The sequence below is a fragment of the Perognathus longimembris genome, chromosome 10 (genome assembly GCF_023159225.1).
Source record: "Perognathus longimembris pacificus isolate PPM17 chromosome 10, ASM2315922v1, whole genome shotgun sequence".
Taxonomy (NCBI): Eukaryota; Metazoa; Chordata; class Mammalia; order Rodentia; family Heteromyidae; genus Perognathus; species Perognathus longimembris.
The window spans coordinates 36,472,825-36,493,503 of NC_063170.1; the positions used below are offsets into that span (position 1 = coordinate 36,472,825).

General features: G+C 39.5%; 1 protein-coding gene across 5 annotated transcripts in view; it reads right to left on the reverse strand.

Moving 5' to 3' along the window:
• Cacna1d (calcium voltage-gated channel subunit alpha1 D) overlaps positions 1-20,679 on the reverse strand; it is a 329,930-nt gene that overhangs the window by 154,308 nt on the left and 154,943 nt on the right. For 4 of the 5 annotated variants that reach the window (XM_048355818.1, XM_048355817.1, XM_048355821.1 and 1 more), the window contains exons 5-7: positions 12,012-12,154; positions 7,281-7,433; positions 6,571-6,767 (exon numbers count right to left, since the gene is read on the reverse strand). In XM_048355818.1, coding sequence (XP_048211775.1) covers positions 6,571-6,767; positions 7,281-7,433; positions 12,012-12,154 — 493 coding nt within the window. Of the gene's footprint in view, positions 1-6,570; positions 6,768-7,280; positions 7,434-12,011; positions 12,155-20,679 lie in introns of those variants that run through there. The other variant, XM_048355820.1, reaches the window with a different exon arrangement.

A 20,679-nucleotide genomic window follows, 5' to 3' on the forward strand; every position in this document is an offset into this window, starting at 1 on the left:
TCTTTGTCTCAGGAAATTGTCCTGATGAGCTATTTTCAGATGTCATATAGAGGCAAACATAATGCTTAGCTAGAATACATTTATTGTGCTGCCTAGTTGTTAGTATTCTTTCCTTTTAAAAGTTGTGAAAGGGTGACATTGATCAAGATGCATTATGCTCATAAATTGACCTGTTGAATTGAAACCCTTTGGGCATCTACTTAAAGGTAATAACAAAAAAATTTAAGTTTGTGATGTATAAAGTCCTAACTGTAGAGACAAACCTGTAATATTTGACTCTATAAACTCTTCAAAATAAAGTCTTCTGAAATGACAATGTTCTATTGTAAGCCAACTTATTCAAGGAAACCTAACTCACTAAAAGTTGAATTATTATCAGTGAATAAAGCACAACTAAAGGAGTAGTGATACTCACTAGACACTATGTTGAAAATGAACTATAAAACTTGTGGGTGGTGACAGGAGGGAAAAACTGGGAGAGTGTGAAGGAAGGGGTAACACTGTTCAAGAAGAAATGTAACAAGGCCCCTCTGTACATCGCCCTTATAATAACAATAAACAAATTAAAAATCAATTGACATACTGAAAACATGAAAAAAATACTTCAGAGGTCAACTAGCTGATACATATGCACAAGTCTTTTTGGGAATGGGATTTTTCTCACTGGCACCCTGAGAAGGATGCTGGCTTTAACCTAGATCTTATTTCATTCTCACCACCCCACCCCATGTCCCTCTTGCTCCTGCTGTAAAACGACTGGAATTAGAAGTGATTAGAAGCTCAAGCTTCACATTCAGGTGTGACCTCCTTGTCAGAACTTCTGAAGGAAAATTTGATAATGAGTGGCTTTTATGCTGAAGCAGACAGGTGCTTTAAGAATCACAGCTGGATAGAACGTTCTAGCAGTAAAGGTCAGTGAAAAACTGGGCAAACATCTCTCCCAGGAAGGAAGTGTTAAGAACCAGTCAGGCAATAGAACAGATGAGCCTAGGCATGACCCTGCTGGAACATGCAGAATCTTTGCTCAATAAATAATCTGAGCAGAACCATTGCTCATGACTTGCAGCTATAAGCCCTTAGGGTTTTAAGCATGTGCCTTTCTGCATAGTATCTGGCTCCAGGTTTTAGCTTTACAGAGTGAGGCTCATGCATTTGACAATGTTTGCCTCATGCAGAAGCCAAACAGGAAAAGAGAACTCTTTTTTTTTTAAATTACCTAACATCTGTTGCTGAAGTCTAGAGAGAGAGCATTAAATCCCTTATGAAACACCTGTTTGGCTACATGAAAACTGATGTGCTTAATAGAACTCATATCAGTCTGCACATCTTACACTGGCAATTAGAGTAATGAATGAGCCAGGGCTGTGGCTGCGATTGTTGATCTAATTAAGCTGGATAAACTAATTTCAGCAGGAAGTTCCAAAGCAACTATGTCACCAAATTTACTGAAAAAAAAAAAAGAAAGAAAGGAAGGAAGGAAGAAAGGAGAAAGAAAGAAACAAACAAACAAACAAACATGTGTGGAGAAGAATAGGCTGCCTGGCATGATGGCCAGAGCCTTGTCTCAAGTCAACACGGTGACAGAGACCTCTTTGGGCCTATCTTGGAACAGAGACACGTGTGGTAAGGCAGAGAGTGGCTCTCAGTGAGGGGAAGATACACAAGTGCAGGGCTCCCATTATGAAACCTCACTGCTCTACACTGCTAGCTGAGTCAGCTGACCAGGCCATCTGCTCCTTCAGGCCTCAGTCTGGTGTTCCAGAATTTGGCTCTAGTAACCGTTGTTTGCTCCACTTGCACTAGGGGAATTGTTCTTTTAAGAAATTAAAATGTTTTTTTTTTAATTTTTGGGGAGTAGGTGCTCAGCAGATTAACATTTGCTCAAATCAGAAATATCACCTGGAATGACAGCTGAGCACTGGGAGGAAGCTAAGCTAAGCAAAATCTATGAGACATTCTAACTTGGTCAGAAGGCAGGCAAAAGAAAAAAAAATTAAGCTCTAAAGGCTTTTCTCCCACCTAAACCTTGTCAACCAAGACCCTTTTCAGAGATAAGTATTTCCTAGACCTTATATACATGTTTACAAAAAGGTCAGAACTGTCAGGCTGTTCCCCCCAAATAGGTATATTAAGATACAAAAGCTTGGAGGTTTGCCTGCAAGGTCTTCATCAGCAAAGGGGAAATCAGCATGAGCAAAAGCAATTTAGATTAATTTTTAAAAATATATCAGAATCATCATGCAGTGTCATCTGGGACTCAACAAATAATTTTCTACTTAACTTCAGTTCCCTCTCATTTTAAATGCTGAAATGCACATATGTGTTTCAAACTGAACACCAACTTAAGGCCTTTTGTTATTCCTAAGTGTTGAAAATACAAATAGAAACTCAGTGCACTGTTTGTAGCTTTCTGGGACATGAGATATAAAATAGGCAAGCCCTGGGCTGATGATGTAGAGAGGAGATTCCCAGGTGCCTGAACAGAGGAGACTCATTTGCCCATGAGTACTTCCTGCTAGGGTCTGACAGTCTATTGTCCACAGGTGTGTGCATCATTCAGGAAAGAACTTAGAGCCCAAACAAGAGGCCATAAAAGACTTAAATTGATAGCTCTCTCCTAAAACAACAGTTGCATATTAAATTAATTTCCGACATTTAAAAATATTTCCTCTGAATTGAAGGGAAAAAAAAAACATTTCTTTTAAGGTAAAGGAAAAAATAGATTGGACTCTGCTGCAAGAAAATAAAAGCCCAGAGAGATTCAATGACCTGCCCAAGGTCATACAATCAGCCTTATGTAGCCTTGATGTCCTTTCCCTTCACTGCACCTTACAATATGTGTGAGTCAAATACCACTTTAATTGGGTTTATGGAGCTCATTTTATACAAGAGCTTTACAATGGCGTTATTTATGAGAAATTAAAGATTTCACTCCCCACACATATCCAAATAGTTTTATTCTAGGTGTGCCTTTCTTTCTTTTTCTTTTCTTTTCTTTTTTTCCTGCCAGTCCTGGGACTTAAACTCAGGGCCTGGGCATTGTTCCTGAGCTTTTGTGCTCAAGACTAGCATGACACCATTTAAACCACAGATCTACTTCAGGCATTGTTTTAAGTGGTTAATTGGAGTTAAGAGTCTAATGGACTTTTCTTCCCAGGCTGGCTTTGAACCATAATCCTAAGATCTCAGGCTCCTGAGCAGCTAGGAGTACAGGCATGAGCTACTGGTGCCTGGCTTCTAGGTATACCTTTCTGAATATGGAACTTCCCTTGTCAAGACCTTGCCAGCCATTTACCAGCCATTTAGCAGAGAATTATAGTATAAATGGGAACACTGACTGAATATAAACTCAACTGGATGTATAACAATCTCCCACAAAAACTTTGTCCATCATATACAAATGCCCAAAGAACTGAGAAATTTGACCGCAATATTTAAAACTGAATCCTATTTATCTCCCAATATAGTCCCTTTACTCCCTACTTGTAGATAAAAATAGATATTGGGATATGGGCCATTACACTGATGAGGCAATGAGCTTGGTATACTTGAAGGATGGTAAGTCACTTGTATTTGCTGAGTAACTGCTCTGTGCCAGACTGCGTGCTACACAAGGATGTTCTGTTCTGGGACACAGCTGAGTGACCTCCAGCTGACTGTGGCCCATAAAAAATTAGGAGGACCTGGTTTTTTGGCTCCTGCCTATCTGTACGATGAGTTAATAAATGCAATCAACAAGTAATTAAAAATAATTCTGATGTGTTTCAGAAAGTAAGATCTTAGAGAACACTCCAGAAGACATCACTTAGCTGCCCCCTAGTGTTCTAGAGGGGTTCATGAACTACTGACAAGTGAGAGAATGCCAAGGAATGAGTACTAGGATAGATTCTTAAATCATGACTATTGGCCAAATTTAGCTTATGACCCCCCATTCTAAAATGGGCTTGCATATTTTGAATGATTAGGAAAAATTCAAAGAATATTTCATGACAAATGAAAGTCATATGAAATTCAAATGTCAGGATCCATAAATGAAGTCCAGTTGGAATATATCCACACCCATTCATTTGTATATAGCTGGCTCTTAGTTCCAATGATAGAGTCCAATAGCTGGGACAGAGACCATAGGCCTGCAAGGACAAGTATTTTTTTTACCATTTGGCCCCTTATGAAAAAAAATACAGACCCCTCTGCTCTAAATCAAGGATCACAACCACTTGCTGGAAGAGCCTGTAGATGTTCAGTGGCCTCTCTACATCCACTGTCTCTAAGATTCTAGATCATCTACAAAGGGACACAGACTGTTTATAAATTACTTCATCAGAATAAAGATGCCATGTAATTCATACAATGCAATTATACTGTCAAATTAACCATGGGGTTGTCATGTTAACAATAAAAATAATAATTGTGTCATCCTAGATGATATTTTAAAGATCTCAAGAAAGCAAGTGGAAACTTTTGTTTCTGGGTGCATGGAGTTTTCTCTGCTTTAATCACATACTCCCAGAGCTTTACTGTTTGACAACAGGACAACTGCTGTGAAAGAATCAATGTGCAGAAATACAACATAAAGTATAAAATTGTCCATTAGTCAAGGCATGTTAGATCAGCAGTTGTCAATTCACCATGACAATAGAAAACAAAACAAAGCTGAGTCACAGAGTTTTATTTTTTTTAAAAATCAAAGTGTTGCTTTCTCTGCTGTTTGTGAGGAAGAATCAGAGATGGAGCTATTTGGATGTTTGGTTTTTTTCTATGTATCAGAAACTTCAAAGGAAGACTCAGATTAAGACTTCAGTGAGTAGGAGTTGTATTAGGAGATAAACATGAAAATATACCCATCTAACCTGAGAGCCCCTGTGCCAGTCTTAGCCCATCCAATGTAATGTCTCCTTCCTTCCCATGGAAAGGTGTTGTTTTAGGAAAATAAATGTGATGTGATTACTCATGCACACACACATACACACAAACACACACTCAGACACTCAATTCCCACAACAGTCAGAAAAAAGAGAGAAAGGACAAACAAGGTATAACAAGTTGATGATGCTTATAACACTTCAGGCACTAAAGATAGAAACATTCCTTCTTTGTCTAACATTGAATACACAGTCATTCCTCAGTATCTGCTGCAGGAATTTGTCCAGAACCCCACACCCCTGGGATGCCAAAATCTGCAGGAGCTCAAACCTATTACATAAAATGGCACAGTATTTGCATATGACCTATAAATCCTTTCATATACATTTTTGCCTATTTAGAATTGATTCCTTTTTTTCAGAGGACCTTTCATTTACTTCAGTCTCTACATGATTAAACTCCATAATATGACAAATAGTCATCATGCTGTATCATTTAGGAATAACAGGAGAAAAGTCTGTATATGCACAGCACAGGAGTGATTTTTTTCTTGAATACTTCCAGTCTACAGTTGAAACCGGGAGATGTAGAACCCATAACTGCAGACATGGAGGGCTGACTGTATTGGACTTTTCTTTAATCTCGCAAACATAGTGTTCATTGGATAAGAGAGGGAAAGCCTATATGTAACTATCATATATAGGTTCTCTATAGTTATTAAATAACATGAAACCCTGTAATGTTTATAATTTAAAGGCCATCAGAAGCTATTTCTCAATTTACAGGCCTTCTATCTAGAAGCTGCCCATGTAAGAAATACTTTGTTACTCATTTCTTCTAAGTAACTCATTTTGGAATCCTAGCTAACTCCATTTGGGACTGAATTTAGACTGAAATTCTACATGGTGGCTATTTTTTCCTAGTAGCTTCTGTACTATGGAAAACAATTTCTAAACTTCTATGGGCTTAACATTTTTTTCCTTATAAACAAACATGCCAAAGGATGTGTTCTTACTACTTTATGTTATTTACAGAAAACCCTCTGGCTTTGTCAGGAACAAGAGGATCAGACCCTCATCACTACGAGGATGTCCAACTGTTGGAAACAACCCTAGAAATTCCATGTGCCTTTTCTACCCTCTCTTCTGGAATTCTACAACTGCACAGAAAAAAGGAAGGGAGCTACGGGCCTGTGCTGAGCTAATTATAAATGGAAAAAAGGCACATGATGGGCTAAGGTTGTGCTGAGCTAGGGGAAATAGGAAAGGGAGCCAAAGTATGTTCTATATTTTTCTGTAGAATCTAGAGAATAAGCCATCTTTATGTACAGATAGTCAGTGCTTGCCTATGGAAATCCAGGGGCCTCTTCACCTGGAAAATAATGGCACTCTGGATCTTAGAATTTAATTAGGACATCCCTAGCCTTCTGAACTTTCCAAAGGGTAGCCAGACAGCAACAGTTTTCCAACCAGAAACTGGGAAGTAGAGGACTAAAAGGCCAGGAACCAACAATATACAGAGTAGTCTTCCAGAACTGACACTTTTGCCCGAGGAAGCAGGATGATGGAGTTCTCTTGGTGTGAACAGTCTGCTTCCCTTCCCAAAGAACTGACTTCCAAGTCTGTTTCTCCGATGACCCTTGAATGCTCTTGCTAAGGAAACTTTAAGGGAAGAACAAGCCATAAATGTTCTCCTTTAGCTGCTTACCCAGTAGAGCACATCTGTCCAGCCCTCCATGGTGATGCACTGAAACACAGTGAGCATGGCAAAGGCAAAGTTATCAAAGTTAGTAATGCCTCCATTTGGGCCAACCCAGCCACTCCTACATTCTGTGCCATTGGCAGTACACTGGCGTCCATTCCCTGAGAACGCACATGGAGCTGGGTCCTCTTCAGCTACAATATCTGTAAGCACAGGAAGCAGGTTGTATTACTCCAGACAGAAACATTAATGGAAGCTTAGGACACTTGCCCAAGCCCAAAACATAACCTCCCACCCATGCCATCTCAGAATCCTAGCTACCCTCAAGCTTCACTTCAAAACTCCCTCAGTGAATTCATCATTTCCTCTAGTCATGACCAATCCATGGCTCTTTGTGCTATTCTTACCTTTAGAGAACCTTTCCTTAGTGAATGTAATACCATGTTGTTGGTTTATCTTATGGTAGACCCTCATCTAGTCTGCTAGGACACATTCCGTAGGAAATAAGGATGCAAAAGTCAAATAAACTCCCATTTATACTGAACATAATTTACACTTAGAAATAGCTCAGGAGACTAGCTGATACATTTAGCTCCCCATCCATCCCAACATGTTTTGTTTTGTTTTTTTTAAGATTTTCCCCAAACCACAAAAGTTGTTTTTTGGGAAAACCAATTTTTAAAAAAAATTAGTCAGTTGCCAGTTTCATTACTCACCTGAGTCAGCAAAAAAACATGTTTTGTGCATTTTTCCAATAAAAAGTTCCAATCCTATAATAGCATAGATTATGATTACAAATAATACCAAAAGGGCTATGTGAAGGAGGGGAACCATGGCTTTTATAATGGAGTTCAGAACAACTTGTAAACCTAGGGAAGAGAAAAATAGGTTTGTGAGCCAAGATGACACTTCAAATGAAGCATATATATAATTCCTAATGATGCTTGCTCTATTTATGACATATAGTAATAAAACTCAGAGATATTTCAAAACATTTAATTAATAATGAGCCTGGTTGTGAAATGAGCTAAAACAGGACCTGGAATATCATCTAATCAACTAAACAGATGGAAAAAAACTAAAACCTCCAGAGGAACAGTCAATGTTAGAGTCATTCATTCATTCATTTATATATTTGTTGTTGGTTTGTTTTCTGTATAGGTCCCATGACTTGAACTCAGAGCCTTGGTGCTCTCTTTGAGCTTTTTTGCTCAAGGCTAGTACTCTACCAGTTGAACCACAGCTTCACTTCTAGCTTTTGATGATCAATTGGAGAAAGGAGTCTCACAGACTTCTGACTTGGCTGGCTTTGAACCACAATCCTCAGATCTCAGAATCTTGAGTAGCTAGGATTACAGACATGAGACACCAGGACCCAGCTTCATTCATTCGTTGTTTCCCTTCATTCAACAAAACCTTCCAAATGTCCACCATGTGAAAAGTATATGATTTGAGCAATAAAAAGATGTATTACACAAAATGCCTCTCTCAAATAGGTTATATCACAGAAGGAAACATAGAATTTAGCACAAATTATTCTCAAGAGGTACAGAGATCCTGTATGAGTAATATGAGAAATGAAGGCCATCACCTCTGAGTAGACTGAGGAAAGATGACTCTGAAGCAGCTTCCCTCTGGCTGAGCTAAAGGCTGAGAAGTTTCCAGGTAAGCATGGAACAGGAATTGAGTACCAAGGGCATGGAAGTAGGTAGGTACAATGAGAGCTCAGGGGTAAATCTTGATTGGTGATCATTCAATGGAAAGGAATATCAGAAAAGAGAGGTGGACTGCAACCACATCAGTCTGTTTTAGAGGTGTGTGTGTGTGTGTGTGTGTGTGAGAGAGAGAGAGAGAGAGAGAGAGAGAGAGAGAGAGAGAGAGAGAGAGAGAGAGAGAGAGAGTGCGAGAGTGTCCTGGGGCTTGAATTCAGGGTCTGAGTGCTGTCCTTGAGCTCTACCACTAGAGCCACAGCTCCACTTCCTCGTTCTGAGTTTTGAATTTAGATTAGCGAAAGACTGACTTTCAAAGACTTCTAAGTAGCACTTAGAAAGACAGGCCAGCAGGAGGCAAGATGGGTAAAGTAGTTTAAGATGCTGGGGCTCATGAGGTAGGTCAGAATGAGAGTAGAGCTCCAAAAACTTGTTGAAATGACAAGAAGGTACCTATAGAGAATACCAATGATCTGATCTAGGGTTAGAGGCAAATACTAGTACTCTGAATAAAAACAGATATTTCAAATGGAGCTCTCCTACAATAAAGGAGGTAGATTGGGAGGGCAGAAAGGTGAGAGAGACTTTAGACATTTTGAGTTTGGATGCTTGGCCTAATATAAGGTGATGGCTTAAAAGATAAGCAATAGTACTCAGCGCTATGGTGAAGGTACAAATACCAAAGACAGAGAAGCAGGATAGTAGGCCAACACTCAAGGTTAGGATTAAGAGGGAGGGCAGGCAGGAAGCCAGAGCCTACACTAGAATCTGGGCTTCCTGGCTTAGTGGTTAATTATCATCCTAACTAACCCTTGTGTTTTTCCTACCACTCCATGACCTCAGCATCTGTCTGGTATCTCTCTTTCTTTTCCTTCTTCCTCCCTTTCCCCATTGTCTCATTGTTTCTCCCTTCCAAACGACCCCTTGTCTAGTATTTCTTCCTTTATCCTATATATATTATAAAAAGAAATAAGAAGATGAGATTCTTGAACCTGAACAAATTAGAAGTTGGATAAACCATGCAAAGAGAAGCAAACTAATCAGCAATAGTAAGAAAAGTTTAGCTAGTCACTGGTGGCTCATACCTGTAATCCTAGCTACTCAGGATGCTGAAATCTGAGGATTGTGGTTCAAAGCCAGCCGAGGTAGGAAAGTCTGTCAGACTCTTATCTCCAATAAACTACTCAGAAAAAGCTGGAAGTGGCGCTGTGGCTCAAGTGGTAGAGTGCTAGCCTTGAGCACAAAGAGGCTCAGGAATAGCACCTAGGCCCTGAGTTCAAGGCCCAGGAACAGCATAAAAAGAGAAAAGTTTGCTATAAAAATCAGTTTATGGGAAGAGGCAGGGGAGAAGTCAGGGTGGACAGACTGATGAGAGGATTTTAGACATAGCAAGATCTGTCTTCCCAGAGCCTCTTTAAACTGAAATGTCAGGTACTGTCTTTAAATGTTTAAATGGTTTCTTTTGGGGAAAACAAATGACCAATAAGATGATGCTCAGTATCTTTACCCACTAAAAGGAATATATGGAAGGAGGCAGTGACTCTAATGTCCTTGAACATTATTTTCTGTTGTTATTTTGATTGGGGGGGGGCGGTGGGGAGAGAAGTAGAAAGGCCATCCAAAATCATCCAGCACTGAGTTCTTAAATTCTATGGTAATATGGGAATGCCTCATGAACTTTTATGTTTAATGTGACTATTGTATTTCAGATTGGTCAACTTTATGAGATAATAAAGATATATCTCAACATGAACATGTATACTCTGATTACATTCAGCTACTTTGAACATAAATCACTATGTTTGGTAGGTGTCATGGAACTCAAATCAAAGAGACACAGGAGGGAATGGAAAAAAACACTAGGCCGAGAATGAGGGGACAGAGACCTGGGTCTGAGCTTGAATAGCTGCTTCCTAGCTGAAAGAGCTTGAAAAGTCACTAACTCTTCACAAGCCTTAGTTTCCTCATCTAAAAGAAGACAATGCAAACAAACCAGAGGATCTTCAGGGTTCTTTTCTATCTTGGTAGGTTTGGATTTTTGGCTAACTGGGCATGAGTACTCAAGAATTCCACAAATGTTTGAACTTACTACCTTTTGAATTATAGTTGCCTTTCATTTAATCACTACCTATTAGTACGCACACATACATATAAAATTATATCTTGCAGAACATCTGAAATCCTCTTAGAAAGGAGTAGACAATTCAGGTAAGTATAAAAGTCAAACATTCCCGAACCTTTTCATTTTCATTGGCTTGGGATTTTCTGGCACACTAGAGCCTTAACCCTGAGAACCTGAATACCACATGTGCCACAGACAGGCTATCCTACCATTTGTTCTTTAGGGGGAAAAAGGCTGTTGTAGTTACTGTGAAATTTGATTAAGCTATAACAACAAAATCTGAAGGAACGTATTTGCTCACTGAACTTCTCATTTAATTATGTTACATTTAATACAGCCAGTCATTTCCAAGGTATTTCTATTTTTCCCAATTGCTTCCAGACAGTTCTGTGGTTTTTGACTTGTGCTGATCTTTTTCAATGAAAATAAATGAACCATCTGGAAAAATAAGTACACATAAAACACCACTTCCTACATTTAAAAATGTTAAATTTGGAAATAGTGGGGGGTTTTTTCAGAGGATTTTTGATATTTTTGGTATTTTCTGAGTGCCAACAGGCTTAATACAATTTCACAAAGAACTTTTGGAAAGGAAAAATAAAATAGGTACTCTTCCGATGGCTTTATGAATTGTGGAAAAGAGGCACAAGCCACAATCCTGTTTCCTTGCTCCAGCTCTTAGCAGGCAGCCACACCAGAAATACAAGCCCTAGGAAAGGTGCTAAGACTTCCACCTTCTGAAGTCCCTAACCTGGGGAGTCCTTCCAGGGACTAATGAGGCAAACCCATGCCTCACAGGAAGTCCAAGAGGATTACAGCTCCTGGCTGGAGCACAGACAGGACATCTGCTCCATCTCAGGTAGAACATCTGTACCAGTCTAGAGTTTTGAGCTGAAAGCTAAGCAGGCCCTGGCATTGACGGGTACTAGTATTGTAGGGCCCAGTGAGTGTCCACTTTCTCTCTCACTCCCTCAGAGTGTCCTCTGTATTCCAGACATCCTGCTTGAGGTCTCCTTCATGACCTCATTAACTTCTCATAACCACCTTCAAGGAACCTACTGTGCCCTGGATAATGTATGGAAGCTGAGTGCTCATCTCTCCCTGCCCTCAGTGGGATAGGCTTAATCCCCACCCCACAGTAGTGGGGAGCTAGCCAAAGGTTCCAAGAGTCCAGCCATATTCGACTTCCCACCTGAAAAGAACATTGTGTGTTGAGCCCTCTAACACCCTCATCTACATCATCCACCATTTTCAGAGGGGCAAGCTTGAGGGCAGGGAGAAGATGGCAATGCACCTGCAGAGAGAACTAGACTGGAGTCAGGAGACCTCAGACCCAAGATCTACAGCCACCACCCAACTTCATTGCAAGAAGGAATACTCTCTTCTGCAAAAGCAAAATGACAATCAACACCACCTGTCCTGTCCTGTTCAGAACTGTCACAGACACCCAAAATGACAGTGAAGCTAGCAGCTTTTGTGAACTATGAAGGCCTACACAGTTATCTGCCAGGACCCTGGTGGGTAACTCACTTCAGAGCACTGTTTCTCAATCCTGAGACCCACCAAGAAGAAAAAAATCAGTGTACCCCTGCTTATAGGTAACAAAAAGAGCTTACTGGGCACTCCTGATACTAGTCGAAGTGGTCGTAACACTCGGAAGGCACGGAGCGCTTTGACATCAAAGCCTCCTGATTTGCCGCTGGAGTGGTTTCCGCCTTCTGTTTCTTTGGTTAATTGTTCCAAAATTACACTAAACAATCTGAAAGAAGAAGAAGGAGGAGAGAGAGAAATGTTAGAGTCTGTCACCCAGGGAAGCAAAACAGGATGATAAAAGTAGTTATTTTTAAACAAGGGCTAATTCTGAGTGGCTGCCACCTAAATAAAAGTAAGGCAAAGTAAAGACAAGTACTTAGGACTACAAAACCCAAACCTAACCCCTCTATCACCAGCACTTGAGATACAGAATAATTTTTACTTATTTTTTCTTTTTTTCTCCTGGTTGTACATGAGGTTTAAACTCAGGGCCTCATATTTGCTAGGCAGAGAGCCACTCTACTACTGAAAGCACCCCATTTTTTTTTTGCCATGATTTAGTTTTGTTTTGACGTTTTGTTGTTGGAGGTGTTTTCTGTCTGTTTCTTTGTGCTATGGTTTGTTTCACTTCCTTCTCAAGCACATGCTTGGACCACAGTCCTATGTTTTGCTCCCCATCATAGTTAAGAACACAGTCATGGCCCACCATGCCCAGCTTTATTGTTGAGATAACAAAACACATAGCTATGGCTTGAGAAGGGTATCTCACAAACTTCTCTGCCTGAGCTGGCCTCCAACCATGATCCACCTGTTCTTAGCCTCCCAAGTAGCTAAGATTAGAGGGGTGAGCCATTGGTACCCAGGTGGAACAGGAACTCATCTTATTTGCTCCTATGCCAATGGAGCAAGCAGGAGCAAGGTCAACCAGGCAGAAGTGGGGATTCACTGGAGATCCAGTGGTAACAAGTGAATGTACTCCAGACTGAAATGACAACAGTGGGGCTGGGGATATGGCCTAGTGGCAAGAGCGCTTGCCCCAGCACCACATATACAGAAAATGGCCAGAGGTGGCGCTGTGGCTCAAGTGGCAGAGTGCTAGCCTTGAGCAAAAGGAAGCCAGGGACAGTGCTCAGGCCCTGAGTCCAAGGCCCAGGACTGGCAAAAAAAAAAAAAAAAAAAAAAGAAATGACAACAGTGATCTTGGTGGTTACTGCTCCAGGGCACTCACTATATGCTAAGCACTTCCCAAACACTGGTCCTCACAAACGTGTTGTGCAGCAGGAATGATCATTTCCATTTTACACAGATGGAAGCAAATTTAATGGGAATAAGAAATCTGCTGAGCCCACATAACGAGTGGCAGAAATAACATTAGGATCCATGCATCATTGGCCCCATTGGAATGTGGGTTCTTTAGAGACAGGAAGTTTTAGTCTTTGTTCATTTAGTCTGTTCTGGCCTAATGCCTAGTTTCTGCCACATATGAAGTGCCTGAATTGGTTTTTCTTTTGTGGTACTGGGTTTGAATTCAGGGCATTGCATTTGCTAGGCAGGTGCTTTACCACCTGAGCCATGCGCCTAGTGCCTTGGGTTTAGATTATTTTCAGATAAGAGTCCATGCTTTTCGCCCAGGCCATCCTCAGATATCCATCTGCCTACCTGTTCCTACAATGTAACTGTATACCACATACGTGTAACCATGAGACGAATCTTGGCTAACTTTTCACCCAGGAAAGCTAAGTACAGTCTTTCCAGTCTCTACCTCCCAAATAGCTAGGGTTACAAGTGTGAAACACTATGCCCAGCTTGATGAATAAATCAATGAATGACTTCCAATTCTCACACCTTAATGTGTTATACCACTTCCAGTACAGTCTCTGACACACATACCCCTCACCTGCATCCTCTTAAGGCTATTTGGGGAATGATGTAAATCACAGATGCTAACAAGTTGTGGTATGCAAAGTCTAAAAGCAGTTACCTAAAGGAAGGTATTAATATCACCATTTTCTCTTCCGAAATGTGAATAATATTGTATCTGGCAGCCATGGTTAAGTGTTTTCCAACTCTCAGAAGTTTTTCTGGATATAGCTATTTTCAGGCAGTCTGCTCATTTGACAGTTACTTTTTGCTCTTTCAAATAAATATTTATTCTTTGTTGCTCGTTTTTCAGAATAAGTATAAATTTGCCCACTGCAAATAGCATCAACTCTGGCCAATCAGATTGTGGAAGTGACTGGCCCAGCAACAAAGAAAAGGTTTCTAAAGTTTAATTAGCAGCCAAAGCAGAAATTCTGCCCCCACTGTCAGGCCTCTGGATCACCAAGACACTAAGCCTATAAAACACAGGGTGGTCTGATTGCAGTTCTGATTCAGTGTGCCGTGTTATTCTGGGGGCATTTATAGACCAGTTCTTTGTTTTAATAACAGTATAGCAATTATCATGAACCCAGGAGGAAAAACAAGCCAGGTTTCTACCTCTCCAATGCTTCTGATGTTCATTTTCTCCTTAGGATTGGGGAAAAAGATCAAATTTATGATAGGCTGTCATTAGCATAGCATTTTAAATTATTGTAAACCTTTGCAGCCAGGCTAATGTTAAAAGTCTCTCCTCCAAAACAAGTTTATGGCTTCACAAGAACAAACCAAGAGAAAGGAGGAAAACCTCAAGCTTTTCCAAAATGTGGAAGCCACAGGAATTTTCATCCCCAAGGGTTAGGAAAGTAATTTACACAGGTGGTGACTTAAGATGGCTTTCAAGTACCAGTGCTTGCATTGTGTACTTGAAGGCCTTTCATCCCCTATTCTCCAGCAATGTCCTTAAAAACAGGTGAACAGTGTTTCTGTCCTGGGTCAGGGAGAAGCTGTCCATGGTTCCCAGACTGCAGGGCCTGGAACTGCCCAGAGCTGGTTTCATTCTTAAGAGCTCTGAGACATTAGGCAAGTCCCTCTTCTCGAGACCTCAGATTCCTACTCTGTAAAGTAAGGAAACTGAATTAAAGGACCCAGAGCCTTGTTCTTCCCATCCTCATAGCCTATGATTCTATCCCTCCACTATCACTTAGAAAGGAGAGAGGGGGAGAAGGAGAGGGAATAGGAGAGAAAGAGAAACATGGACAGAGACAGACAGAGAGGAGACAAAGCAATGATAGATCCTAGATTGCTATGAAGAGCCAGGAAGGAAGAGGAGAAAGGCAATGAGCTTCCCACATTGAAAAAGGTCAGGAGCACCACAACCAGGACATCATGTTCTTCACAAAAGCTTAAGTAATGAGCTGGAATGCTGGAAATGTTTCTTTATTGAAAGATCAGAAGAGTACGATTAAAGTTGACTCAGATCAAACTTTTCATTCAAGGAGTGACTTCAGCCCACTGTGTCCTCCTGTGGCTACATTATTAAGAGTTAATATTTTAAAATATCCATTACTGTCTTAATGTCTGTTAGTGAGAGCCTTGACAAAGTAATAGGTCACCGTGGACTTGGAGTTGAAAATCTATTGGACTGGGATACAGACTGTAGTTGGAAACTTTAGTTAGTAGGAATCCAAATCAAATGACGATATCATTTTTTTAACTTCTGTTCTTGTTTTGACTATAATTTAGTGCATGTTTTAGATAAAAGAATGACTTGAGGTTTAAATTTTTTCATACTTAATGAGAAAAAGAGGCAGAGTCAAGTTCATTTTAAATTACTTTTTAAGATTATTTTTATTTTTAAAACCAACTTTACTGCTGTTTATAATATGTTACACTATATATTATGTATAATTATATATTGTATATATGTATAATATAATGAACCTACTTAGAATGCAAAATAAGCTGCATTTTTACAAATCTATGGATTAAAGTAACAAATACAAGCTTTCAGACAGAGTATTTCCAGTCTCTTGAATTTCTCATGCTCCTTTCCTCCAGGCCCAATCTTATACATCCAGCCACTGACTGGCTATTTTCTATGTATTTTCCTCTTCTAGAACGTATATAGACTCAGATACATATTCTCCTTTTTGCTTCTAGTCTTTTACTTGTCTACTTTTACTTGAGAATTCATCAAAGTTGTTAAATTTATTCTTTTTATTGTTGAAAACATTAAGTTATATATGTATACCCAAACAGTTTGTCCATTAACCTGCCATAAGATATTTGAATAATGTTTAGTGTTTTCCTCTATTACAAATAATATCTCACTGTAGACACGTTTTCCTTACCTTGGATCAATGCCAAAAGGAAAACTGGTATGATCATTTGGTGTGTTTAACACTGTAATAGTGGGAAAACTTGAACTCAGAGCCTGGGCACTAGCCTTCAGCGTTTTTGCTCAAGGCTGGCACTCTACCACTTGAGCCACAGCTCCAGTTCTGTCTGTCTTGTTGGCTTTGAACTAAGATTAGCCTCAGATTTCAGCCTCTCGAGTAGCTAGGATTACAGGTATGAACCACCAGTGGTGGGCAGATGAGAAACTTTCCATAGTGATGATATCACTTTCCATTTCCAGATGTGGTCTATGGAAATTCTCCACATGTTGGTGGACATTTGATATTTTGGGTGTTTTTACACTTAGTAATCCAAGTGGACACGTTATGCTGTCATTGTGGTTTTGATTGGCATACCTCTTTTCAGGGGCTTACTGACCATCTTTTAATTTGATTCCCCCCCCCTTCTTTTTTTAATTTAATTTTGTTGTCAAGGTAATGTACAGAGGGGTTATAATTACATACGTAAGGTAGTGAGAACATTTCTTGTCATACTTGTTACCCCCTCCCTCATATTTCTCCCACCTTCCCTCCCCCCAAACCCTCCCACCCTGACTTGTACAGTTATTTCCAACATATTGTCTGTGAATATTGCTGTTGGTTCACTCTTTATCCTTTGTCTCATTATTTTGATGTTCCCCCCTCACTTCCCTAATTCAGATAAATGTAGATACAATACCCAGGGTACCAAAATCAAATACAGTGACAACAGAGGCTAAACCATAGGAAAGCAAAATGAAAGAAAAAAATAACTTCATATGGTACATTAAAAACAACAACAAAGAATATCCTCTTGTTTCCACATGTTGTAGTTCATTTCACTTAGCATCATCTTATATGATTATATGAACATAGCTATTGAGCTATTGTGATGTTCTGCTAAGACTATCCTAGATATATACTAGTTATTACCAATGAAGGGAACCATGGAATCTATGTTTCTTTGGGTCTGGCTCACTTGGCTTAATGTGATTGTTTTCCAAGTCCATTTCTGCAAATAGGGCAATGTCATTCTTTCTGATAGAAGCATAGAATTCCACTGTGTATATATACCACATTTTCTTGATCCATTCATTTACCGATGGGTACTGGGTTGGTTCCATATCTTAGCTATGGTAAGTAGTGCTGCAGTGAACATGGTTGTGCTGATAGCTTTAGTATAGCCTTGTTTGTGATCCTCTGGGTAAATGCCCAAAAGTGTGGTTGCTGGGCCACAGGGGAGCTCTGTGTTTAGTCTTTTGAGGAAACTCCATCCTGCTTTCCAGAGTGATTTAACACATTTACATTCCCACCAACAGTGTATCAGCGTTCCCTTTTGGCCACATCTCTGCTAGCATCTGTTTTTATTAGTTTTCTTGATAATGGCCATTCTAACTTGGGTGAGATGGAATCTCAATGTTTTGGTTTTGTTTGTCAGTCATGGGTCTTGAACTCTTTGCCTGGGAGCTGTCCCTGCACACTTTTGCTCAAGGGTAGTGCTCTACCACCTGAGCCACAGCACCACTTCCAGTTTTCTGGTAGTTAATTGTAGGTAAGAGTCTCACAGACTTTTCTTGCTCCAACAGGCTTTGAACCACAACCCTCAGCCTCCTGAGTAGTTAGGATTACAGGCATGAGCTACTTATGCCCAGCAATGTTGTTTTGATTTGCATTTCTTTTATGGCCAAAGATTGAGCATTTCTTCATGTGTCTATTGGCCAGTCTTATTCCTCTTCAGAGAAGCCTCTCTTTAAGTCTTTAGCCCACTTATTAATGGGGAATTTGTTTCTTTTAGGATTTGTTTTTGGGGGACTCAAAACACCTGTAGAAAACTAAAGTTAGATCCTTGTATATCATTCTGCATCAGAATAAATTCCAAGTAGATCAAAGACCTCGAGGTAAAAGCAGTTACCCTGAAAACATTACCAGAAGTAATAGGAGAAACACTTGGGCTTCTTGGCATAGGTTGAAACTTTCTTAATAAAGAAAGACCCAGAAACAAAACAAATCAAAAAAAGGTGGGACAAATGGGATTGCATTAAACTGCAGAGCTTTTGCATGGCAAAAGACATAGCTAGCAAGATCAATAGAAAGCCTGTAGACTGGGAGAAGATCTTCACTAGTCATATAACAGACAAGGGCCTCATATCAAAAATATACTTAGAACTCAAAAAATTAAGTCCCTCATAAACAAATCCTGACCATTTTTTAAATGAAGAGTTTTACAAATCTTTTGCCCATTGATATAATAGGCTGTCTTCTTGCTGTTGAACTGTAAGAATTCTTTATACATGTCAAGAAGAAATTCCCTTCTCAGGTATGCGTACAGTGGGCATTTCCCCTGTCTTAGTATGTGTAATTATTTCCCTGTTCTATCTTTTTTACTATTGTTGTTGTATATTATACTTTCTGTGGATGGTAGAAAGGCCCACAATACATGGATATTTTTTTTCTATTTTAAACAATCAATTACTTTTAAAGTGATCTCAAGATGAGGAAAAGAGCTTTTATAAATACCAACTTTTTTTTTTTTTTGGCCATTCCTGGGGCTTGAACTCAGGGCCTGAGCACTGTCCCTGGCTTCTTTTTGCCCAAGGCTAGCACTCTGCCACTTAAGCCATAGCGCCACTTCTGGCCATTTTTTGTATATGTGGTGCTGGGGAATTGAACCCAGGGCTTCATGTATACAAGGCAAGCACTCTTGCCACTAGGCCATATCCCTAGCCCCTATTAATACCCACTTTTTAAATTCTTTGTGTAGATCCAAATTTCTATCTGCTGCCACTTTTCTTCAGTGTCTTTAACATTTCCTGAAGTTCAGAAATTTTCAGTCATGAATTCTCAGCTTTTGTTTCTCTAAAAAAGTTTTCACTGAGTATGAGTTTGAGGTTGAAAATTTCCCTCAGAACTTAAAAGTCTATTGTCTCCTGCCTTGCACTGTTGTGAAGAAGTCTAGAATGTCATTCTCTGTTATAAGATCTCTTTATCTTTGGATTAAAATTTCATTATGATATTGATGTGGCACTTGACATGGCTTTCTTCAATTTGTTTTGCTCAAGCTTTGTTAAAACATTTTCACATTGTGAGTTTACATTATTTCATCTGATTTGGAAAAAAATCTGGAGCCACTTCTTCAAATGTCTTTCTTTTATCTCTCCTTGTCCTTATCTCCTTCTGAGACTCTAAACACACATATGTTAGAACACTTGATAATTCCTTGTAGCCCAACGAGGTGGGGTTCATTTTTTTTCTTAATTATTCTTCTAAATGTTATTGCTAGCCTATCTTCCAGATTCCCCATTTTTTTCTTTGCTAGTGTCTAATATGGTAATAAGACAATCCAGGGAATTTTTCCTTTCAGATATTTTCAGTTCTTGTTCTTTTATATTGTCCTTCCATATATAAAAATATATTTATAATGGATTTTCAAACCCTCATTAAGCCCTTGTTTGCTAACTTATCATCTGTGCCTGACTCTATTGACAGAATTTCCTCCTTATTATAGGATATGCTTCTTTATTGTTTATTATCATTTGACTGCATGCTAGACATTTTTAAATGTTATTTTAAGTACTTAGATTTGGTTATCTTTCTTTGAAGAGTGTTGAATTTTACTCTGGCAGGTAGTTAAGTTACTTGCACAGTGTCCTCTTTTCAGGTTTCTTCTCAAATACTGTTAGCAAGGTTTCAGGTAGCCTTTACCATAAAGCAGGGGTTGTTGGCAAACTTTTTCAGTAAAGGGCCAGATAGCAAATATTTTGGCTACTACCCAACTAAGTCAAGTAAACTTATGAGTGTGGCTATGTTATAAAATACACTTTTACAGAGGCTGGCAAACTATGGCTAATGGATCGAAATTTAGACCAATTAGCCTGATCCAACTGTCTCAATTTGCAATAGATTTGGTCTGTAATGAAGCCAGAGGATCCTTGATTTTAAAAAAGTCATCCTGAAGAAAAATTAACTTGCTCAACTGCAAAAGGCAGTTGATTACAGTCATGGAGATGGAAAGGGAGGCAGTTTTAAAATTTCTCCAGAAACAAACATAATTTTAAAAGCAACCTATACAACAGTTAGGGTAAGTAAGGCTCAAGGAAGAGATATATCTTATATTCCTCTGTGAGTATTTGTCCAAAGATTCAGTACTTCCTTAATACTGATTCCATTTCCTCTAGCTGGAAACATGTCCAGGTTTAGAAGGAGTAGGAAAAACAGGCCACTTTTTTCACTTTAACATTCTCTCATTCTCTTTAACTAAAACTTATCTTCTTCTTGTGACCTAATCTTGAAAGAACACTTGCTTCTCTACTGTGTGTGTGTGTGTGTGTGTGTGTGTGTGTGTGTGTGTGTGTGTTGTGTGTGTGTATTGGGGCTTGAACTCAGGGCCTCTAACTTAGCTTTTTCAATTGAGGCTGTTATTCTACCACTTGAGCCATGCCTCTAGGTCTGACTTTTCGCTGGTAATTGAAGATAAGAGTCTCTTGGATTTGTTTGTCTGGGTTTGTCCTAACAGTGA